Source organism: Nymphaea colorata, chromosome 10 (assembly GCF_008831285.2).
Source record: "Nymphaea colorata isolate Beijing-Zhang1983 chromosome 10, ASM883128v2, whole genome shotgun sequence".
Classification (NCBI taxonomy): Eukaryota; Viridiplantae; Streptophyta; class Magnoliopsida; order Nymphaeales; family Nymphaeaceae; genus Nymphaea; species Nymphaea colorata.
In genome coordinates, this window is record NC_045147.1 from 22,857,132 (window position 1) to 22,881,240 (window position 24,109).

The 24,109-nt window shown below is 38.0% G+C and overlaps 3 protein-coding genes across 8 annotated transcripts; 2 read left to right on the forward strand and 1 right to left on the reverse strand.

Moving 5' to 3' along the window:
• The first annotated feature begins 3,037 nt into the window (after positions 1-3,037).
• On the forward strand, positions 3,038-7,726 carry LOC116262063 (probable protein phosphatase 2C 42). Its single transcript, XM_031641098.2, has 4 exons — positions 3,038-4,135; positions 5,040-5,401; positions 6,615-6,851; positions 7,255-7,726. Exons 1-4 carry the CDS (start codon positions 3,865-3,867, stop codon positions 7,465-7,467), a joined length of 1,083 nt encoding a protein of 360 aa, XP_031496958.1. The 5' UTR covers positions 3,038-3,864; the 3' UTR covers positions 7,468-7,726.
• A 661-nt stretch (positions 7,727-8,387) lies between these two features.
• On the reverse strand, positions 8,388-19,324 carry LOC116262062 (uncharacterized). 6 transcript variants are annotated; one of them, XM_050080134.1, is made up of 16 exons: positions 18,961-19,322; positions 18,168-18,231; positions 17,028-17,211; positions 16,278-16,339; positions 16,048-16,192; positions 15,874-15,950; positions 15,610-15,775; positions 15,328-15,524; positions 14,875-15,068; positions 13,987-14,082; positions 13,616-13,737; positions 12,245-12,346; positions 10,695-10,804; positions 10,495-10,582; positions 9,974-10,164; positions 8,388-8,826 (listed from the first exon to the last, which is right to left on the reverse strand). In XM_050080134.1, exons 3-16 carry the CDS (start codon positions 17,136-17,138, stop codon positions 8,625-8,627), a joined length of 1,863 nt encoding a protein of 620 aa, XP_049936091.1. In that variant the 5' UTR covers positions 17,139-17,211; positions 18,168-18,231; positions 18,961-19,322; the 3' UTR covers positions 8,388-8,624. The 6 variants fall into 6 exon arrangements, with proteins under 6 accessions (XP_049936091.1, XP_049936090.1, XP_049936093.1 ...); XM_050080133.1 differs by lacking the exon at positions 18,168-18,231 and having other exon boundaries at positions 18,970-19,322; XM_050080136.1 differs by lacking the exon at positions 18,168-18,231 and having other exon boundaries at positions 15,610-15,742.
• Positions 19,325-22,675: 3,351 nt separating this feature from the next.
• LOC116262064 (calcium-binding protein CP1-like) lies at positions 22,676-23,472 on the forward strand. The gene has a single exon (XM_031641099.2). The coding sequence runs from the start codon at positions 22,781-22,783 to the stop codon at positions 23,261-23,263; it is 483 nt and encodes a 160-aa protein (XP_031496959.1). The 5' UTR covers positions 22,676-22,780; the 3' UTR covers positions 23,264-23,472.
• The last annotated feature ends 637 nt before the right edge of the window (positions 23,473-24,109 follow it).

Here is a 24,109-nt window from a genome sequence, read left to right on the forward strand (position 1 = left end):
ATTCAGTTTTTCCACTAATTAATCAATTCACGAGGGAGAAATTCAATTTATTCTGCGTTGTAGCACTTGCACATTCCGTTCGTCGCCGACCGCCGGCAAACGGAAAGGTGATCATAAACAAAACTTATTGCCAAAGGCTCTGATTTTACCGCAAAAATGACCCCGTGAAATTCCACCAAGTTGATTAGATGCCGGAAACCCACGTAGACATTTTTGTGATAAATGCCGGAAACAAATGAAATGAACATCCGGTGAGGTCGAAGCTCGGTGTAGTTTCTTTACGGCGCGCATAAACATTTAAAGTTTTTTTTTTTTTTCCTTTCTTGAGAAGAGCTGTCACTGGCAAGTGTAGATTTCCATGGCTCGGTTTGAAAAGAAGAAAAGGAAAAAGGTGATGGAAAAGTTTAAGAAAGAGAGTTAGGTGCAGTTAACATCATATCTCACAATTTATGTTGACTTCGCAGATTCTGGTTTTAGTTAGGTAAGATTGGAGATAAGATCAGCAAATAATATTTTGTGTCTTTTCCAAAATGGTCTTGCTTTAATCGCTTATTTGCAAATAGCCCCTTGCTCAAACTAATTTTCAGATAGGTCTCTCAAGTAAGGAAGTTGAGGTTGGGTGGACTTCTCTCTCGGTTTATGCCAAGAAGAACATGATGTTTAAACGCTCATGAAAAGATTATTCTGGCCCATCCGTTTTCAAATATATTCAGCCCCAACAGGTAAAGGAATTCAGATTAATTTGTTTATTAATCAATTCAGAATCAGTGGGAAGTGTCATAACTGAATCTTAAACGGAAGTGCAACATCTAACTCTTTTATAAAAATTCTATTTGATTACATACAAATGTCTGGTCGGATCCAAATCTGATCACATAGGGACCAACAAAATCCGTCAAAGTGGATTCCACCTGAATCCAAACCATTTACATCCCAATCACACAACTTAGTTATCTTCAGTTCGATTCTTGAAATTGGAAGTTAAATTTGTGTTTCCTATGACCATGATTAGTTTAAGCAGAACAGATTATTTGTTATGGCATTATAACTGCGACGGTGAAATGCCATAAAACATAAAGTGTCCTTTTAGTTCAAGTAGAATGACCTATTTTAAAAAAAGATAAATAAGCATGAATGGCTTTCGGACAGATTGGGCCATTAAGATAAGGATTATTTTGCTAGAAACCCTAACGACAATGATGGTTTTGTGCGTGCCTAGACATTTAATATTGTGGGGCCTAACCAACTGGGCTTTCCGTTTGAAAAATAAGAATGGAGCCGGACGAACAGCCTATCACCAGCATGCACGAGGAGATAACACGCATTTCACTTGAAAGAGGCAGGCGTACGCCTGCATTAGGGCGCCTGGCCGAACCTCCGTGCAACATTTTAGGTCTCTCTGACTTGTTCGGACACAAGGTAATGTCTATCAGTTCAGTTCGTTGTTCTCACAATCGGCCACTTTGAATCGGTTTGGAGGCAAATCGATACAACTTTGTGGTCGATTTAAGGATGCCACATGTCAGCTTTTTGAATCTTTTTATAAAATATTTTAATTTCTTCATGTTTTGGTTAGTTACATACATCCATTTGCTTCTTCCAGTAATTTTTTATATTTTCAGCCGATTCAATTTAAGAACCAACTTTTACGCACCGATTCAAAGTCTACAATGTAATAGTATATGTTAGACATGTAGGCCTAATCGAATAAGTTTGGAACTCCTCGAGCATTTTGACAATGATAAAGAAGAACTAATATACGACTTGTAAGCCATGCCTCCTGCAACAAAAGATGCATTGAACTTGAAAGGGCAAAATTGGCACCCACAAACAGGAGGGACGACCTGTCTATCAACTAAACGGAAAGCAAGTTAGTTTGAAAATACAACTGAAAAGTATATTCGGTGACAGACAAAAAAAAATGTGGCTGAGAGGCACCAATATAAGAAATATTAGATCTCGTAATTATCTATAAGAGACAACATGTAAATAACATAAATTCACAAAACGTAAAAACTGATTAATCACCTACTAGAAAAAATAAAATCTTTTTTTTTATTTTTTTTTAATATCAAAGGGATCTCAAAGTTATTCTTTGTCTTAAGGTGGTGGAATTGAATATTATGAATTTAAGATCTTCATTGCTGAAGTAAATTCAACAAAAAAAAAGAAAGGCTTGAGGCACAAAGAAGAGAAAAAGCCACATGCCCTTTAACTTTTCAATTACAAATTTAAATATTGATATTTATGACTGCACTAAGGTTGCACATGAGTCAATTCGAGCTCAAGCTTAATGTGATTCAAAAAACTCGAGCTTGAACTTGAGTCCTACTCCATAATGCTCTAGTTCGACTCGATTATACAGTGTCGAACTCGAGCTCAACTAATTTACCTCGTTTAATTCGTTAATCTGTCTTGTTTCTTTTGACTTGTTGAACTCATCAACTTGTTTAGGTCGCTAAATTGTGTTACTAATTCAACTATGATAAAAACCGGTTTTACGTAGTCCAGCCGAATCAAATTTACAGGAACTCTGACTCATTTAACATTTTGAATATAAATTTAAACACGTTATAACTGAGTGAAACTAGAATCAATTTTGGAGCGAGTTCGAATTGAACTTGGAGTTAGCTTGACTTGACGCAGCCCCTAAAATTAAAAATAATAATAATAATAATAAAATTAACCCCAAAAATGAGGAAGAACAGGTCCGAGGGCTTCCGTGGGAACGTGTTTGAAGATGAGACAAGTTGAGATAGCGAACGAGGTTTATCATGTTCTTTTCTGCTGTTGACCACTGGGTGGGGGACGGCTGTGAGGAGGAAAAAATGAAAGCCGGGGAGACTGTGGCGTTCCACATGGTGGTGGAGGGTGAGAGAGCCAAAGCGTGAAAGCGGGGCCCACTCCTAGCGTGGGGAACGTAGACGCTGTCAAAGTGGGTCCCTGCTGCCCCCTCCTCCAACTGGGTTGTTTCTGAGGCAATGGAAGTGTAGACGCGTGGACGGTCAAAGGGGAAGAAGAAGAGGTGAGAGCGAAGGGCTAGGCCGTTCGGGATGAGAAGGTACCACCTTCCCTCAGCGGCTTCGCGTGTTCTCCTCCCCGTTACGTCGTCGACGGCCTTCCGGGATTTGAGAGAGAGAGAGACAGCGAGTTCCAGCCATTGCGTGTGATTTTCAAGAATTTTTACCAACCTCAACGACGTGGGTCTCTCTCTCTCTCTCTCTGGTTGAGAATTCGATTATTTACTCTCTGGCCCTGCGGGGTGCAGTGAGTGGAGACAGAAAGGGTGCGATATGGGCTCCCAGAGCGAGTCATCAGAGCTGCTTCTAGAGAGAGGGAGAGAGAGAGAGATGGGCGCCATAACACCAGAGTCTTTTCTAGAGAAAGGGGAGAATCACCAGATGACGGGCCACTCATGATTTGAAGGCTCTGAGAGTCTGAAAAGGAGCAACTGACTTGGTGGGTAGAGAGAGAGAGAGAGAGAGGGAAGGAGATATCCCATCCCCATTGTTGTGCTTGGTTGTAGATAGAGGTCGTGTTGGTTTTGTCGTGTTGGCCGATAGGGAGGGAGTTTTGAGGCCTGCTGCTAAATTTTCCTTACCCTTTGAGCGTTTCCCAATGATAAAGTTGTTTCATTAATCTCTTTGGGTTGTGAGCACCTGGCAGCCCAGAAAGGTAGACTGTGCTTCGCGGGTTCCTTGTGATCTGATAAGCGGAAGGAGAAATTCTTGGGTATTTTTACAGTTTGGAGATTCTGGAATCGTATTCGAGCCTTTGGAGATCCTTAAGAATTCGGGATGCTTACAATCGCAAGAAGGCGTGGGGAATCATGGGCTTGAAGCGCCGTCGTGGGTGAGATGTGGTATGCTCTGTGGTTTGATGGGAATCTTCTCTCTCTGTTGCCGTTCCTTTGATGTTGCCGAGGAAGGGAGAGAGGGGCTTCTGAGATACAGAGATTTGGGGCGCCATGCCTTTGGGGAGTTCTCTACAGCCATCATCCAGGCCAATCAAGTGCTGGAGGATCAGAGCCAGATAGAATCAGGGCCATTCGGGACGTTCGTTGGCGTCTACGATGGCCATGGAGGCGCTGAAGCCGCACGTTACGTTCGGGAGAACCTCTTTCAGCACTTCAAAAGTCAGTAGGCGAATTTTGTTTTCTATGATCTCTATATATATTTTGCCTGATTCTGGCAACTGGAATCGTTCTTGAGTGTTAGTTTGTTTGATATGATTGCTGGTTCTTGGTGAGAAATCTGGTAGTTCATGCCTCAAACTAAATGGGATCCTTTTGCTTTCTCGAGCCTTCCGTAATGTTCCTTCTTTCAGTATATTAATCTAAATCTGCACTCTTTTACAGTCAAACACGATATCGTTTACAGTGTGTGAACCTGCTTTCTTTATGCTATTTGAATCCTCAACTTGGCTAAGCTGCTTTAAGGTGCAGAAAAGACCAAGAAATTGGTACTTTCATTGCGAGAAAACGTTACCGAACTGTTTTCGGTCGACTGGAGATGTCCCGCCTTGCTGTAGCTTGCAGACCATGTATCTTCAAGGTTATGTTTACATATATGGAGATGCCAAAAGAAATGGTTGCTATTGTACTCTGTTTGTGGTTCCACTTGAAGCTTGTCATCCTTCTTAACTTTCCCTCAGGCCCTGGAATCAGGATGGCTGGAGGGATGCGTACCTTTCATGTAAATCATTATGGGAAGGTTGCTGACTGAAACTATTTGTTCTACTTTTCTGACTCTTATATATCTACCAAGTTTAGACTAATTGCGAAGAAACTTATTGAAATTGGTTCTTATCCATGCTTTTTTTTTTTTTGTATAAGCTGCCAGAATTTGGAGTAGATTCTGATCATTATGTGCTACAGAGTCCTTTCATTGAGATACTTGCAACTAATCTTTCTTAAATTCTCTGTAACAATATGTTTGTTATTTAATTTTAAGCAGCTTTCTGTTGGCCCCACAGTTTGTCCGTTCTTGACGGTTGCAGTTTACTCAGTTACATGTTCACATTTTGTTTTTGCATTCCAGGACTTCTATCAGAAGCTGAAGTTATGTCCCCTTCCATCATAGATAGGGCCATTCAGGAAACGGAGGCCGGATTTACTACCCTTGTTTCAGAACAATGGACCACAAAACCACAGATGGCAACAGTTGGGTCCTGTTGTCTGGTTGGTGTGATCTGCCAGAGAACACTTCATGTGGCCAATCTTGGGGATTCGCGTGTTGTACTTGGGAAGTATCTAGGCAGAGAAATTGCTGCAATACAGTTGTCTACAGAGCATAATGCTAACCAAGAGGCTGTGCGACAAGAATTGAAGGCAATGCATCCTGATGACTCACAGATTGTGGTCTTAAAACATGGAGTGTGGAGGATAAAGGGTATTATTCAGGTGAAACAATCATCTGTATTTTCTATTCTGGTTAAATGTGCTGCGCTGTTCTGAGGATTCGGCTTTTATGGCATTGTGTTTTTGAAAACTTGCTCTGCTCTTTCATCCATGTAAACTTACTCTATTTTTTCCTATTGAGGTTTGCTTCTTCTAGTTTGAGTTTGTTTCATCAATTTCGAATAATCTGGAACAGTAATTTTGTTATATGGGAATTGGGACGAACATTGATTTTGGAAGTGAATTATCTAATGTATGTAAGTAGTTTGAGGTAACTCACAAATATAATTCTTTTGTGCTTGACGAAAACAAACTTTAAATAAGCTACATGAAAACATGACATAATTGCAAATTGTTACCCTGTCCCTTATGTCACAACATTACGCTGGATGTACAGTTGTACACTAATGAAAGACAAGTACGCACTGTACTGCCTTTTGATGTGGTAAGTGCAGTCAAGTTGTTCAAACTTTTACATGTATCAATTTGAGATATTCATGTGTGAACCTGCAAAAGCACAGGCTGAAGTTTCTCCCATTCTCCAACCGTATTCATAATTATTCACTCAATTGAATTTTGGCTTTTTTTTCACAACAAAAGAATAGGTCTTAGTTTTTTCCTTTACATATTAAGTATTGTGCAAGCCCTCAGCCAGTAGGAAACTGATTGAGTTTGATATTATATACTCATCATGTGTTAATTGATAGACATGTTGTTTATGATGATTCTGTGGACAAGTCAAAGTCTCTTTTGCTCACCCTCTAGAACGCACATGCATCAAACAGAATTTCATAATGCTTTTTCCCTGCCTCTGCAGTTTCAGCTGCGATTACTGGTTCAGACAATGAAGGCTACAAAAATGATGATTTCGTTTTTCCTGTTGGTCATGATAATTTTATTTCTTATCTTTGCCAAGAGCGGCCAGTAATTTCCTTATATTCAGATGATGCTGAAAGTCCCTGCAATCTGTTCATGGGCTTCTTGGAGAATTCCCATGAAAAGAACATTCTTTTCTGTCTTTGCATCAAATGTTGCTTTTCTTTGTTCAATTCTTTTTCTGCCTTTTCCATGTATCATTTTGATAGCTAGCTGGTACATTAAAATTTTGATCTATTTAAAAAGCTTTAGGCTAAGAATCTTTTAGATTTCTAGATTTTTATTCTAGTGTTAGCCTGATCTAATGCATTCAGAAAGTGACATCAATTATAACCTGCAGGTTTCAAGATCAATTGGTGATGTTTACTTGAAGCATCCGCAGTTTAACGGGGAATCAATCAATGGAAGGTTCAGAGTTCCAGAACCAGTAAAAATGCCTGTTTTAACTGCTAATCCATCTATAATTTCACTTAATCTCCGACCATGTGATTCATTTCTTATATTTGCCTCGGATGGTCTCTGGGAACACTTGAGCAATGAGAAAGCCGTGGAAATTGTTCACAAGCATCCAACAGCTGTAAGCTTTCATCTCCCTGTGTAATACTCTGGTTTATTGTTGGAGACTATACTGTAAGTTGTAGGCTGCTGTACATCGAGGACATTCATTTTGCAGCCAAAGATCATGTGGATTTTGGCTTGTACTAGTACAAATAGGTTAAGAAAAAATGTGCACGCCGCTGAACTTTGAGAGCATTTGTGTTATGTAAGCAAAATTACGCCCTTTACTAGCTTGTCTATTTTCCCTATTCAGATTTTTATTCGACCATGTTTCTTTGTCAAATTTTATTGTAACACGAAGACACTTATCCAATCAGTCGCATGTGATAAAGAATGAGAAACCTTGCCATATCTCAAAAGCTGTACTCTCGTGAAAGACTTGAATCAACCTTCATTTTCATTAGAATGTGTTCTCCTTGCAGGGAAGCGCAAAAAGACTTGTGAAAGCTGCTCTACAAGAAGCTGCCAGGAAAAGGGAGATGCGATACGGGGACCTCAGAAAAATAGACCGTAAAGTTCGGCGCCATTTTCATGATGACATAACAGTTATTGTATTGTTCTTGAATCATGATCTCATCTCAAGAGGTACGACACAAGGTTCTCCAATATCAGTTCATAGTTCTTTGGAGCATTAAGTGCATGTTATCTATTCATTTTTTGCACCGGCCCAAAAAGCTGGTGGCTTGCACAATTCGAATCCAGCAGCATGCAAGTTGTATTAAGCAGTGAAGAGAAGCATTGGTCAAGAGAGTAGCTAGTCCTGAATTCTTGTGTTGGACTCGTTGTACGAATAGTGGGAAATCATTGGCTTGTATCTGTTTATCCAATATGAATACAAATTTTGTCCTAGAAGGCTCGTATCTTCTAATGCTACTATCAAAACGTTGTGAGGGATGTACATAGATATTTGACAATACCAGTACGCAGAGAGCAGCTTATTGGAGCAAATATCGAGTTTTTTTTTTTTTGGTGATCAAAGAATGGCAGCCCCGGAACCATGAAAATTGTGTATCACGGTCCTTAAATCACAAAATTCTTTAATAGTCAAAATATTCCAAGTTATTTCGCTAAATCATCTTCTGATAAGTTACTGGCATCCCGACCAATTTCATGGTTTTTGAAATCCATTGATTCAGATTGTACGCTATTATCCAGCCACCAAGTGCCCAGAGTCAGATCTTCCAAAAAAAAAAAAAAATTAAAGAGAGTATATGCAATGCTGAACGAATAGGCCCATTGCACGTGACTGAATCTGGATTTACATCAGATCCAGATCCAATACCAAAACAACAACATAACACGTCCTAACTGCCAGCTGAAGCACAACAGCTCGGTCATCTTAACAAATTTTGTGTTTTATATTTTTTAAGGTGTAATTGATGAGTAACGACAAATTAAGAACCTCCTCTTTCTAGCAATGTAACTGATGACCAACAAGGAATCAGTAAACCATGCCGATCGTCTTAGCTGAAGCATATCTGGTGCTTTCTCCGGACCTGCTTGGATTTATTTTGTAATTCAACAAAAAAAGGAACAAGATACTGAGCATTATCAATGGACTAACTGCTTGAAGAATAGGATAAAATATGCAAGATTACAACAAAAAATCCACATTTCACCAACAAGTTTTTGTTACCATGCCGCAAGGCCGCAACCTTGAGACACATCATACAACTTTACTTTGGGTCAAGAAAATTTACAAGTGCTTTCTTCTTTTAGTTAATTAGATAAGATTATGTTGAAATTGTCTAGTTCCTTCAACTTCTGCTTGTCCATGCACAAGGGAAGTACTTCAAGCGGGCGAGAGGGAAGCAATATAAGAAGCACCTTTATACTTGAGTCCTTGGATGCAAGCCGATCTCAGAGATATGTTGACTACAGCATTCATGAAACTGCAGGCACTGGGATCGTCCGATGAGCTTTTGTCATGAGTTTCTTGGGACACGTCACAGAGAGCAGCATTCAAACCAATTGAAAGAGGATCCATTGTAAAGCTGCATAAGACCATATCCCTTCAAAGTTCAAACTGTTCATGTTTTATATTTTCCATGTCAAGAAAGGTATCAAAAGCATGACTTGTATTTTGCAGCATTATCACAAAGAAACAGATCGGAAATAGGAGACTAAGAAATTCATAAGGTTACCGAAAGTACCACCCAGAAAAAAAAAGTTGGAAAACCACCAGTGGTCTGTGCATGTGTCGTTTCTCTACAGCTAACTGCATTTACAATGCAATATCCATGATGACCCACAAGGCCACAACATCTACGATATTTCATGGATGCAAGGGTATGTGAGATGACTATCGCTTTGCTCCTCACATTATGTATTTCTTTCATGATCTTACGATTGATTATTTAGATCGTTTTCTTTATTTGACAATTTTTTCTTTTCAATTAACAATAAAAGCAGGATTTAGTATATATACAATCAATATGTGGCAGCTCCTGCATTGAGTTTAGCTTACAATAAAGCCTGCCATCAAAACAAAGATTCAATCAGGGTATTGCTCAAAGCAAACGACATAAATTTTCTGGCAAGATGCAGAATGCACTATTATAAAGCATATCCTATAACCTGCATTTTGACCAATCCAATATGGGGGGAAAAAAAACATTTTCAACCCCCTAACAGCCAGAACCCCTGTCCATTATGATGATATGTGTCTCTGTATGTGTGTGACCGAGAGAGACAGAGAGACAAAGAGAGAGCTCACAGACCTATGCACACTCTACATTCGGATCTAAGGAGACTAACAAATTATTGTACTTAAATACAAATTGATTTATTAACTAGAAATTTAGCAATTATTCATGAATGAGAAATGCTACTAAATTCAAAAACATATCTCAAGAAGTGCATTCAGTTCAAGAAAAAATTCGATCTTCTCAAGATCATATTTTTTCTTGCATGTAAAGGATCCATGTGCATGTCATATTGAAAGCTTGATGTAAAAAAAAGGTCGGAATATCCTTCAGTAGAGAAGGCAGTGTCCTCTATATTGTAGGAGTAATACATACACAGCTTATTTCCACCAAAAATGAAAGCTTGAATACTCCAACTTAAAATGTGCATAAAGATCATAGCAGCTGGTAGGAAGCTAACTTGTCAATAAAGCAAATGATGCTAGAACTAGTGTACCTTGCCTCAAATGTTTTATCATCCAGCCCCATCACCTTACAAATCCGGCAAATAACCCATGGTGGAAGAACAGAATCCCTGATCTCAATACTGTAACAAATGCTAGATGAAGGATCCCCCTCAATCCCCACATGTGAAGTTCCCGTTGTACAATGAATTGTATCAGCTCTCCTCACTTGCTTGCATCTTACCTGAAAACAACATAAATATGAAGCGGCCAGAAGAAGAAAGAAATGGTGTGAAAATACTAACATGTTCATGCTTGCTTATAGCCCTTCTAGGTTTCCTAGAAATACAGAAAAAAGGATCCAAGAATCAATACAAGCCCTTCCAGGTTTTAGGATGAATATTTGAAACTAGAAATGAAGTATGTTGCTTCTAAGTGCAACAATAAACATAATAATCATGTCAGATAGTAGCACAAGGGATATGAAAAACTTAAATACCATCAGTTAAAAATTCAATGAAAAGATGGATTCACCAAAACAATGTCACATCTGGTTATTAAAAACAACCCTGACCTGAGGAGAATGAGAAGATGCATTCAAGAAAGGCACAGGTGAATAAAGTACTGGCACATCAGTGGAGTTCAATGAGCTCAAAAATGACCTACAAGAAACAGGTGCACAAGGATGCCATTATGTGAACCTACAATCAATGGATAGCAAATAAAACAAAGAAATCTGGACATCGCAGACATCTTCTGGAGAATTTAGCATACCTGTAATTCAACAAAATGTCATACAACCCATGCACATTTTCAATTCCAACAAATGCAAGTAAAGACTCAGAGCTGTTGTCTACATCATACATATGATCTCGATGACTGGTCTGCATAAAAATTTAAAGGGAAAGAAAATAATAAGTTGTTGGCAGTCACCAACGAGATGCATCAATAAGCTAACAAGACATTTTGAATTGGCTTAAATGCATGTTGTCATTCCCTGCTGCATGAAGGACTAGCCTTTGTATCACATGTCAAAACAATATGGCAGAGAATGTCACACAAGATACAGCACAACACTCTATGGGTGCAACCAAATTTATAAGACACATCAAAACCATCTACCCTAGGCTGCACAGACAATGGTACAAAGACCCCATTACTTGTAGTGTTATAGCCAACAAACTGCTTCATAATTTCACACTAGCAATCTAGAAGTGCAAGCAGAATTACATGTGGGAGAAAAAAAACACGTTTAGCAAAAAACCTGAAGTGTTGACTTTTTACTTGATGCATTTTATTCTCAACCCTCCACCATTAGTGATAAGAAGACATGTTTGGATTTTTTATCCAGATCCAAACATATCACTAAAGGGTTATATGGCATTTTTTATTTCAGCATGTGCACAATTGTTTACTAATCGGCAGCAATTGTTGTAATTTTTATTATCTTATTTGTTTTTTCTGTCCATAATGCAAAGAGGGTTTAAGATAATAAAATTAGGTTTGAGAGGACTCGATGTTGCCTCCTCCCTTTCTTCAGGTGTCTCCTCTTCTCTTCTTCCCCTATTTTTCTGCAGAAGACAGGTTTGGAGATCAATTCACATCTGATTCCAGAAAAAACTTACAGTTAGTCTTCTTGTAATTTTTGTTACATAATGCCTTCAGTGTCAAATATTCCAATTGCAAAAAATGGCATTGACAATGTTGCATTGCAAGTGGCATTCATTGCTCTCAAAACTGGAAATCCATATTACATTTTCAATGGTGTACATATGGGGGATTATATGAACGTCTCTTTGTGTCTAGCTTTAAACAGCTCTTATGTCATTGCCAATATGATGTGCCCTACACCCACTGCAGTGCATATGTAACTCAGTGATGAGCTGTCTGCATGCAACAGCGGCATTCATTGCTTTCAAAATGGAATTGCATATTACATTTTTCAAACTTGTATGTATGGGGGACTATATGAAATTATGAATGTCTCTTTGCATCTAACTTTAAACAGCTCTTACGTAATTTGCCAATATGATGTGCCCTACACCCACTACAGTGCATATGTAAGATATGAGCTGACTGCAGGCAACAGATTTTGACACCAAATAAAAGCATCACCATAAACAGCAAAATTTAGGCACCCACTTTAAATTGGAAACTTATGTGGTTCACTTACAATAGGAATTGTGGGGAGGTAGGCTCCCATTCCCTGTTAATTGCCAAGGCCCAAAAGAACTAGTACAAATGCAGTTGCTAAGATCTAAAACCACTGCCAGGAAAACAAAGTGACAACATGTGAATTTGCTAATAGAAAAGTATAATGAAACCTGTCCAGGATTTCTTCTCTCAAACTCGGATAGTTCATGCAAATCTTCAGTGGTAGGGTTCTCAACTTCAGAACGGCAAAGAGGCATGGTAAATCCGATGTCCTAGTCCGTTTAACAGAACGAGTTAAAGACAAAGTCAGAGGTCTTTTTAAATATAAAAAGAGCAAATTAGATGAGAAAAAAAAAAGGAATTGCCATAGTTTAGTTCAATTACAATCTTACAGATTAAGAAACATGCATACGTGATACGACATTTTACAATTTCGAAGAAGAAAAAAACAAAAGGAATAATTCAATGCACAAAAGCCACATCAAAGCAAACCATGAGTGAAGCACCATTAGTGTCTCGACTAGACCTGCATCAAGAGAAAGACATGTTTTTCACAGCTACATTACCATGGGTGGCATGTTCCATGTCTTGACGGGTTTGCTATTAGTCTCCGTAATGATCAGTGAATTAGATGTTGGAACAAAGAAATATATGCCATTCGAAAATTGAAAGGAGTATTACTAATAGAATATGTCATTTGAAATTTGAAAGGAGACTCATTCGTACTTCACAAGCCATTCACCAGGTCAGTCAAGTAAATGAACAAGGCAGGTGAAGTCTTATGAGTTAAGTATACATTTGTACACATGCACACATTTAAAAAAAAAAAATACATTTCATATTTAAGAAGGTCACTTTTGTTTTCCTCTAAAGGGCCATCTCAATGATTAATCGACCAAGTAGGCCCTCAGATGGTCCCAGCCAACTTGGAGGGAAAGGCAACTCTGCTGACTAGCACCTAGCCCAACTAGTTGACTACTAGGACCAACTACTGCCAGTTTAACAACTAAGGTCTAGCCATGGTTTGAAATTGGACCTCCCAATATTCTTCCCGATTAATTCCACTCTTCAAACTGCAACCTTAGATTGCTTTGTAGTCAATAAACTCCACCAACTAAATTGCAATGGCCATATCTGGGCTAAGCAGTGGCATATCCTCTTCAAATCATCTAGATAAAGTTGCCCACCAAGCAAAGAGAAACCAATACCATATAGAATAAAAAAAATGAGAATTTTGTTCCACAAATAACCAATGTTGTCAAAGGCTTGCTTAGGGCTATTGTGTGCAGGTGATTGCATTTTCAATCTTTATTGCTTCTAGTAGATGTAGAAGCTTATTTCGATAATGTAGATCATTAAAAAAACATGGGGTTCCATAATAAATACATTTTGGTTTCCAACAGCTCATAAATGTGGATTTGTAATATAATAGGGTGACAAATTTATGGAACAGATAAAGTCATAAAACCAAAGGGAGAAAATCCCAGAGCAAGAACTAAGAATGAAGAAGAAGTATATTTTCATGTAAAAACGAGTCATACATTCTCTTTCAGCAAGGCACGCAAGCCCCTGGTAGACCGAGACAGGTAAGCATTACACGAGTGCTTCTGTTTCCCCAAAAGATCTCCACCAATGAACATAGCAACAAAATGTGAAGTATAAACTGCAAAATTTGCAAAGGATAAATTTCATTCTCTACAAGAGAAGAATAGTCATAAATGAAACATGTTGTATTCAGAACCTACATACCAAGTACTAGACACAACAAAATGGGCCAATGTTGCACTTGAAATAACAATCAACTACTGTAGAAAATATATTGAAGATTGCAAAAGCAAAACTTCATGATCAAAACCAGTTCCTCAAAAATGAAATTGAGTATAGTTAGCAAGTCAATATGTCCATGAATTACCATAAAAGATGCTGCACATGTTCCGTCTCAGCATGTAGTAGAGACTCCGAAATGAATCTTCCCAATCAAGCTGTCTTTTTGATAAAAAATCTATTTCTGTATGATCAACAAAAAAATAATACCATCATTGAATTCAAAAGTTGAACATTTTGGGAAATCTTAAAGTAAAATATTAAATCAATATTTTAACAGTATTGGTCAGACCCAAATTTAGATAATGTATCATAACCTAACGAAAAGATCACAATAATTTAATCTTTTAAACTAAGAATTCAAAAAGAATTTAAAATCATAAAAGCAAAAACAATAATGGAAAAAACAACTCTACAAAAAGCATGAATTGTATAAGGCTATAAGCATAAAAAAATAACAAATATATGTTACCTACAGCATGCACACTTTCATTAAAAATGATCGAAATGACCACCTAAATTACTCCCAACACTTAAGTGTATGAAATGAACGGTGTTATTATCTATGCCATAGACCATAGTCCTTGGACTCTTTAAGCAACTTGAGGTCATGAAACTTGAATTTTTATTTTGTACTGTGAGAATAAACATAAGATTTTATAAGAGAGAGCTCTACCTTAAATGCATGAAATCAGCCCTTGTTTTTTAATTTAGATGTGTAAAAACACTTTCACACCAGACATAAACATTCAATCTTATTAAATTTATGTAACTTTAAATTTAATCGAAAATGATAGATTTTTATGTTTTCAAGGTGTAACATAAGTTGCATCCCTTATCATACCATAACCACCAGATTCAGTATAGTTTACACCCCAGAATTCAGAAGTAGATCATTTGCCTTTATAGTCACATAACATGATGTAATGTATTGTATGACATGCTATATACGTACAACACCATATTAAATTGTTACCTGCTAGACCTCCACGAGCAGATGAGATTGTCAACGAAGATACAACAGAAGATGGTAAAGAAGTTTGAGGATACAGCCATGAACATAAGGCTTCAGGATACAAGGCCTCAACCTTTGGAGGAGTTCCAACCAATTTGGGAACATCCCCAGAAAGTTTGACCTCTCCACCTCCACCTACGGCTAACCTATGGCACCTGGAAAACCCGAGAAGTTAAATAAAGTATCTAGCTTAAAAAGATTCTTTAAAGTGATAGTTCAATGTCAACATATGCAATACAGATGTTTAAACTTAAATTTGTAAAAAAACAAAAAAATGTGAGGGGGCAATGACAGCCAAAATAAATTCTGAGGAAAGTGTGATAACATGCATAGATCAAATAGAATTTATATCATTACTGCAGTATAGAAGCTATCATGAAGGGAAGACAGAAGCAAACAAGCAAACAGACTCACCAACTCACGGAAGAAGAGGAAACCAGCCGCATATCAGATTTTAAAGTAAAGTCCAGAGGAGCTTTATCACCAAGAACATGAACTTCATGGCAAAAATTAGAGGAAATGAGACCAGGATGATTCCCAGATCCAACACTAGATGCACAAAAAGAAGGCTTTGGAAGCTCAGTTGCAGCAAATCCTTTTAGTGCTAGATCCTGGAAACCAGGAAGGAAAACATGAAAAGGGATTTCAACACACATAAGTCATAACAACTCATTGCTCAACACTGCCATGGCATACCATATCAATGTGACTAGAAGAAGAGAAGCCATCAATGCCAGAAGATAGCTCAGCAACATGACGGAATTTATTCTGGGAACATGTAGTAAGTTTTGCTTGAAAACCTTGGGATACATTGCCACTTGGAGAAGAGCTTGAAGGCATATTAGAGTTTCCATTGTCAGCACTGTGTTCCCAAAGAAAGCAGAACAATGAAACAGCAGAACAAGTTGCCCATTATATAAACTTATGCAGCATTCAAAAGAATCATTGTAATCTTCTTACCATGAGAAGTCCCTTAATTTCATATTAGAAGTGGAAAATTTCAATCCGCCTTCTGATAAACTTTGATCTAATCGATCCTGTCCAATTCAAGATTCATTAACAGCTGAAATTATAATAAGCAGAACCATAACAGGAGGCAAAATACAACCCCAGTTCAAAATTCTTAGTTCTAACCTTAGTGTTCTGCTTTCTGGGTGGCAACTTAAGCACGTCACTTAATTTCTTAACTGGGTAAACATCATCCATCTTTGTGTCAATGTACTTTGGTGTCTGGGCAGCCTCCTTTCTCTTCAGCCCACGGGGCATTTGTGCAGTAGTGCTGCCAGGCAGGTAAAGGCAGAAATACCTTAAAAAAGGATCACATCAGACAAATTTATGAAATCTTGCAGCAACTTATTACCTACCAATCAACTGCGAATAATGAAGCTACCAATTCCACCTTGTTGTCCTTTTTCAATATGTCCTCCTATGCAGGGACACGGGAAAGTGCATAAGAAAAAGTTCAAATAGGCGCAAAAGGAAGACAAACTACATGGTAATTCACAGACAGTAACCAGTACAAAAGATACATGCAGGAATTTATGAATAAAAAAATAATTTGAAAAAGTATCCAGGTCTAAAAGAGTACAATAAATTAGAAAAACTCTCTCCATGTCATAACCAAGAAAAAGTAATATTGCAGACGTTGGAATATACCATAGCCACAAAAAACTTTCTCGAGTTTTAAACGGCTAGGTTTTTCTCGGGTATAGTACAGAGAGCTTTAAAAAAATGCAAAGAATACGGTAAATTTAAAAAAATTAAGAAAAAAACTAAAAAAGAAGGAAAAATAAAATAAGTGAGAAACTAATAACACAAGCATCAAAAAGTAAGCAGATTTGCAACAAATAAAAAATCGAAAATGAAAAAGAACTGTTTGGCATTAAAAAAAATGAAAAAAAGCAAAAAAAAACGTGTTAAAAATGCATTTTTTCGCGTTTTAACATTTTTTCCAAAAAACACGTCTTTTTTTAGTTTTAAAACAGGAATTTTATTTATCGTGTCTTTTGTGACTATGGAATATACTAAAATAAATTCAACCAAGCAAACTACAAAAGGCTCACATGCAGAAAGAAGAGAGAGAAGAAACAAGATATTTGAATGGCATAACTCACCCCCAATCCTAATAGTGCCTCCTTTTTTTTATAATTGCATTGAACATCAGATGTACGATTCTCACATGGAGAAATACATGTTGAGGTTTTGACAATTGCAACTGTGGCCATGTCAGCTGGTATCCCCACTATAATGTCATCCTACCAAAAAATGAGCTATCGCTCGTCCTATAATGGGCCAAGCCTGTGTTACCAATGACAGTGCAAAATGAATTAGTTATAGAAATCACAGAAACTACTCTATTATCGACAGAAATATTAAGAAAGAAGCATCTGATCATTGTTGAAATTATTGCCATTTTACGTAAAGAACTAAAAGAAAGATTATTGACATATTCAAAGATGGAAGATACTGACAAGGAATAACACAGATTTACGAAATTTATGTTCTATTTCCTTTGCATCTAAACTTTCCTTTGCATCTAAACAACACTACACATGAAGAGAAACTTTCTCTATAAAGCTTACATTCTCCAGGAGAGAATTACTTCAAATGAACTCAACAATATACATCATTATTTCAGTGTTAACAGTTAACACAAACTAAAACCAAATAAATGAATCCTGATGAATCTACACTAATTGTTTCAACAGAAATACATAAGAAAAAGAAGAAAGCAACATGAAAGAGAGATCCATATAATTGTTCACTGGAAGACACACATTACTTAAATGTTCAAAGAAAACTATGAAGCACAGCAGTTAAGATGTGCGAGCAGGACAAAAGCTTCGAGAACAATTTTATTCATCTACTAGGATGTGCGCCATCATGGCGGAAAGATGCGACCTCTCCCGCGTCATGGCGGGAGGATGCCGCGCCATCCGCCCACCTCCCTCTCTGCTGTCGTCTGTCTCTCTCTCTCTCTCTCTCTTTCTTCTGTCCGGCGAAAGGCTTGCCTTTAAAATAAAAAGAAGAAACTCCCGGCAATGGCCGAGGGTTTCAAAATTTACAAAACCGATTTCAAAATCGAATGACCAAGGGTTTCAGACAGAAAAACCCTCCGCAATGGCCGAGGGCTTCAGAAGGTTTGAATCCCTCTTTTTGTGGCGGAAAAGAGGGACTCAGACCCCTCTTTTTCCGGCTCACAGAGAAAGAGGGAGTGGGAAAGGGAGGGGGGGAGAGAGAGAGAGAGGCGTCACCGAAGCTCCGTCGGTCGTCCGATGCCCAATACCGTCGGCCCCTCACACCGGTCGGATGCCTGAACTGTGAGAGAGAGAAAACCGATGAAATGAAATGAAAAACTCGATGAAACGAAAAAAATAACCAAACACGGCATCAAACTCGTCGGATTTTAAAAACGATCCGAGGATCTGAAATCAACCCTCGGATTAAGAACCTCAGATTAATGCAAACACTTCTTGCACGATTCTTGGAGTCCACTGTTTCCATTGAACAATGCAACAGCATGCAACCTTTACATGGAATTCATTGGCAAAAGGGCTTCTCTCAGAAATAAACAACCCCGATTTTCTTTAAAACATTTGTAACATATATATAACCAACTTTTCCATGAGATTAAAAATTTTGATCAGTTCTTACGTATGTTATTTAATTTACGCTAAGAAGAGCAACAAATCCCCGTTTTCAAATGCAAAAGCAAAAGCACCATACATGCTGACATTTCCAGTCGCAACTTAGAGCCATTTCTTATACATGGCCCTCATTTCAAGGAAAACTAAGAATCGTAGGATTGCCAAATTTTAAACCTCAATTATTGCTATTTGTTGTTTTTTCTGAAATCCTCGATACAGTCCCTTCATTGCATGTTCATCAGCAATTCCAACACCAAGAATCCACAAAATTACCAATCGCGAAAAGAACATCTGCATCTCTACCACAGACAGGATGAATCGAAACACCAGAAGGGAAACTCAAAGAAGAACCCAAACAAGCAATAAAGAAAAAGCAACCGTCGAGAGATTCAGAGGAGACCCGTCGGACATAGTGGCGATGGTGCGGTAAGGCGACGATGAGAGGTCTGTCCGGAATGGAGCTGCGTTTCCGCCACCAGAACGTGGTAGGAGGAGAGGAATCGGACTGGTCACGCCGTCGGGCTTGGAGATGACGGTAGAGAGGCCGCCGTCTGTGAGAATGGACGAGAAAGAGTGTTACGGTTTGGCGATAGAGGGCTGCGAAAAGGAGGGGAAAGCGACTTTGAGAGGGAGAAGACGGCCTCCGCCGTCTCTCTTGCTGCTGAGAAACGATCTGCAGGAAGAGAGATAAGAGAGGAAAAGGAGGGAAATGGGAAAGGGCGCCGGGAGATGAAATTTTGAATATGGAAGCACGCAGCTGGTTGGGTTTTCCGAAAGAAAAAGGATTGGGTTCGGTTCTGAGTCGAGTTTGGTCAAGTCATTGGTTTTAGGTTCAAAAAATAAGTGAATCTGGATTGGACTCATTATGCAACATCGGATCCCAGTGGGTTGAAATAAGGTCTATCGCGGGCTTTAAAAGCTGGTTGTATAGCTATTATGTTGGCAATGAGTGGGCAAGAGCGTTTTCTTATGTAAAACCAATGGACTCACGGAATTTGTCCTGAACCGAATACCAAAGTTCTGAGATGTACAGTTTGAGCTTCGGTTCCAATTCTTGATGGTTCGGATCTCCCGATCAAGATGATGAGAAGGCAGAATCTACTTCTTTTTTATTATTAAAAAATATATAATGAAAAATGTATGAAAATTATAAAAAAATGATCAAATAATTACCATCAAATCAACAAAGATTTTGATTTGATGTCCCCAAATGTTACTAAAGTATTACGGTTCGTGACTATATATATATAATTGTGACTAAGATTAATAGATATGAAAGCATCTGCACCGAATGGCCCAACCTCTCCACCACCCTCTCTCTCATGACCCACTTATTGTCATCGACAGGCCCCATCAAAGCTCTGTCAATTGTCGCCTTGCCAAGGAGAGACCTGTCGGCTCCCCCCTCTTGTCACCGATGGGTTCGCCTAAGCCTTATTGGGCAATGCAACTAGTCTGCGCCCTAGTAGGCTCACGAAGGGAGTAACGGATATAATAAATGTGACAACAAAAAAGATACGTATGGCTCTAGTTTGATATTCAATGACATTCAAAAAATTTATATTTATAGTGAATGAACGATGGCTTGGTTATATAAAGTAACAAAATCATCTAATCAAGACCCTCAATTCAAAACAAATTGTTGATTGAGAAAAAAATAAATAAAATAATATATAAAATAATATCATTTGACGAAAACGCTTATCATTTTTTTTCTTTAATGTTCTCTTAACCATATATCATGTTAGATTGTGTGGTGTAGATTAAATGGTTGGGTGACTCTACATTGTTTTTTTCCATCTCTTTATGTATATGTATGTGCTTTTGTATTTCTATGAAGTCTCACCCAATATATGTCATTAACAAGTAAACAAGTTTTAACCTGCTTCTTTATATGAAATTAATGTTGTGCACATTAGCACGTAATGTAGTTGCACAAACCTTAACTAGTTACATTTTCAGTCTCTACCATTGGCACATAGTTGGCCACGATTTTATTGTAGTTTAACAATAGTTTAGTGATCACTAGAAAATTGGTAAAGAAAATAAAACTGAATTATATTGCTTTCATTCATAAAAATGAGGGCCTCTCCAAAGTCTGCAATTATAGACTTATTGCCTTATGCATCGTGTTGTATAATATTATTTTGCCCCCATTTATATTTTGCCTGCACTTTTAAAAAATATGGAAGTTTGTAACTATTAAGTTCATAAAAAGTCTCTATCCTTAGGATAGCATGGACCTGAAACATTGGTCTTCGTGTAGTTTTAAAAGAGGTTGGCTTATGAAATGCTGAAAAAACCTCATACTTTGGAGATTACGGTGTAGGCACAACTCGAGAATCCATAATGAAAAATAATGTTTTAATGAGCAAGACTCTCTTGCCATCTAGTGGGTCCTTCTTGAGGAACTTTGCAGATGACAGGAAAGACCTACAGGTTTGGGTGCAACCGCTATGTAATCTATAGTAGAAGGGTGGTGGTTTTTTGTGTTTAAAGACTTGAGTGAAATACATATTGACCAAGGAGTAGGTTGGTGGGAAGGGAAGATGACACTGTCGTCTCAAAAAACTCAATTCTATGTGAGACCTTGAGGGCTGGTGGAGGTTTGAAAGTATAATGCTAATACCAAACAGCAGGTCATGGCTTGGTAGGTTCCGGGCGACGTCGGCCCCCTCAGAGATGGCAAATTGACCGTAGCAACTCATTTCATAGAGTTATAGGCACTGTTTTAGCTCCTTATTATAAAGTGATTGCTTATTTTGGTTATACATATTTGCTTCATTTGCTTTTGGAATAAAATGTTAGGGAGCCTCTCCTCCTCATGTTGTTGGGGAAGTAGTTGTATTTTAACAATAAAAATAAAAAATGATACTTTATTCCATACTAAGTTCTCAGTCTTCTGACCACCGCGATGCAAATTAACCTTTATAACGATCCACATTAACATCTCGATATTCTCAAAAGAAAATAGTTACGGGGTATGAATCCCAATCAGAGTGGTTGACAGGCTGAATTTTAGGGGCTTAAAATGGAAGCAGCATTTATTGTCGACCAACCAAATTAAATAATATGGAATTCTTAAAAAGGAAAATAACTACAGAATTCAGATATCACGTATACTGTTTAAGGGCTGATATTTCAGGTGCTTAGAAAAGGAAATTTCACAAAAAATCGGCTGCGTTTGAATGCAAGTTCTTAACTCGATTTAGATTCGGCCACTTGTCAGAATTTCCTTCCTCAATAAGCAGTGCTAGTAAAGATTGCACCTGCACCGTCATTAAAAAAATATTTGATTAGAATGATTAAAATTTGCCGGGTACTTTGGTGGTTAAAACTAATTGTTTTTTATTGAATGCTTCGTAAACAATTACTGCACTACAAATCATCGTTGCTACTCCGACATAGTCACTCAATTTTTAATTTTTACTCATCCAACAACATATGGGACATGGTTGCATTCTAGTTGTCCGTAAATTATTACCAACTTAAAGTTGGGTTAATGTCATGAAAAAGGCTGTATTACCTTCAACAAAAAAAGAATCAAGTCAATAAGTTTGCATTAAACTATCTTTACTGCATTTAATAATATTAACTCATGATTAAGTATACCGAATTTATCTGGTTTGTCATTAGTAGTAAAAACAGCTATATAAATGTTTTTCATTGTCATTGGTAGAGAGTAATGCAAGGAGACAATTACTCGGCAACAAGATTAATTATATTTAATGGTATCAAACGAAAATGTTAGGGGGTACAGTGTCCTTGGATTTAAAAAAAAAAATATTGAAATTTACATTGTTTTTTAATGTATAAAAAGTCTCTCTTAAAACCGTAAAAAATATTAATAGAACCCGTACGCTTTATCTTTTATCGCTCTCTATCGTTGTTTATCTTTAGGTTTTAAGTGCAATATGATAAAATATTTGATTTAAGAACGACTTTTACCACGTAATCTTGATTAACGACGACAAAACTTGACAGGTTTTAGATATGGCCAGCGCCATATTTGAGAAAACTTCTTATAAATTTTATACATACAACTGAAAACACCGAAGAGACAAATTGTACGTGACATCACACCGCTCGTCAGAAGGCAATGGCCTCCCGCATTCCTATATAAAGGCGACGCTTTCCAGCCCTTTCTTACCGCCAAATTTGTATTGCGTCCTAGAAAATAAACACGAAAAACGAAAACGTCCTCCCTCCCTCTTCCAAAGATGTGCCCTTCGGGCAGGCAGAGGCCATCGGCGTTGACGGGAACCACAATCCTCGGGGAGGCATTCGCTGCGCTCGACGCGGACGGCGACGGCCGGATCGGCGCCGACGACCTCCGGGTCTTCCACGAGCGCTTTTTCTGCGAGTCCGTCGACGACAAGGCGATCCAGTCGATGATATCCGTCGCCGACGTCAACGACAGCGGGTTCGTGGAAATCGGCGAGTTCGGGAGGGTCCTCAGCCAGCCAGCCGCCGAGGCGGCCGAGCGAAAGGTCCTGGAGGATGTATTTCGGGCCATGGATCGGGACGGGGACGGGATCATCGGGTTCTCGGACCTTAAAGACTACATGAGGTCGGCGGGGATGCCGGTGAGCGATAGGGAGGTTAGAACGATGATGCGGATGGGCGGTGGAGACGAGGTGAAGGGGGTCTCCTTCGACGCCATGGTGAAGATCCTGACCGTCGAACTCTCTGGAAGTCGTTAGGTCGGAGAGAGTGTTCTGACGGGTTGTCGTTGTCGTCGTCGTCGTTGTTGTTGTTGTTGTCTTTTTTTTTTTTTTTTTTTTTTTTTTCTGACGGGTTGTTTTGATTGTTTGGCTTGACCATTAATCATGCTATTACTGGTTGGTGGCTTCTTCTCCTCTATAGAAGCTAGTAAGGATTGTTTTGACGAGAGACGCTTTCTCCATATTAATACGTTTAAATATGGTTTACTGTTCAATAACCTCCCTTCATGTAGCTTGCCAGTTTTCATTTCCATTCCCCCGCGTCCAACCCCCCACCCCCCTTTAAGATGATACCATATCTTTCTCTATTTACGGTGGGCATCCATTTTTGAAAAAGTTGTTAAATTTTGTTGTTATTAACAACACCACATCTTTTTTTTTGTTTTTCTTGCGTAAACACCCTAATTTGTAATATATATATATATATATATATATATATATATATATATATCAGTGATTCGAAAGTGACATGCAGATGTAAGTGATTGGATAGTGATTAATTGACCCATACCTAAAACATTAAAATCTAGAAGGCATATCATTTTCCTTTATTATCTTCTTTGGTAAATTTCCTTTTTTTTTTAATGTTGCGACATGAATCCGACATTCGTCTATTTGATTAAATTTGTTAATTAAGGTGTTACATTTTAGACATAAAAGTTTGTTATTATTATTTTTTTTAAGAATTAACTTTATATTCTAAAAAATAATTTTGTACATTGAACTTTTTTTGAACTATCCATCGAGTTGGTGCGATGATTAGTTTACGTAATTCTTATATTTATTCCTCAAATATATAATATCTAACGGTTAAAATTAGCTCAT

What these genes read in the sequence shown, in the direction of transcription:
- LOC116262063 (XM_031641098.2), top strand. Translation starts at nt 3,865, where the DNA reads ATGCTCTGTGGTTTGATGGGAATCTTCTCTCTCTGTTGCCGTTCCTTT. An exon ending in CCTCTTTCAGCACTTCAAAA is followed by an intron (nt 4,136 to 5,039) that starts GTCAGTAGGCGA and finishes TTTGCATTCCAG; the next exon opens with GACTTCTATCAGAAGCTGAA. An exon ending in GGATAAAGGGTATTATTCAG is followed by an intron (nt 5,402 to 6,614) that starts GTGAAACAATCA and finishes TATAACCTGCAG; the next exon opens with GTTTCAAGATCAATTGGTGA.
- LOC116262062 (XM_050080133.1), bottom strand. Translation starts at nt 17,138, where the DNA reads ATGGCCACAGTTGCAATTGTCAAAACCTCAACATGTATTTCTCCATGT. An exon ending in TCATTATTCGCAGTTGATTG is followed by an intron (nt 16,193 to 16,277) that starts GTAGGTAATAAG and finishes CCTGCCTGGCAG; the next exon opens with CACTACTGCACAAATGCCCC. An exon ending in AGAGAAGAAATCCTGGACAG is followed by an intron (nt 10,805 to 12,244) that starts GTTTCATTATAC and finishes ATTTTTATGCAG; the next exon opens with ACCAGTCATCGAGATCATAT.
- LOC116262064 (XM_031641099.2), top strand. Translation starts at nt 22,781, where the DNA reads ATGTGCCCTTCGGGCAGGCAGAGGCCATCGGCGTTGACGGGAACCACA.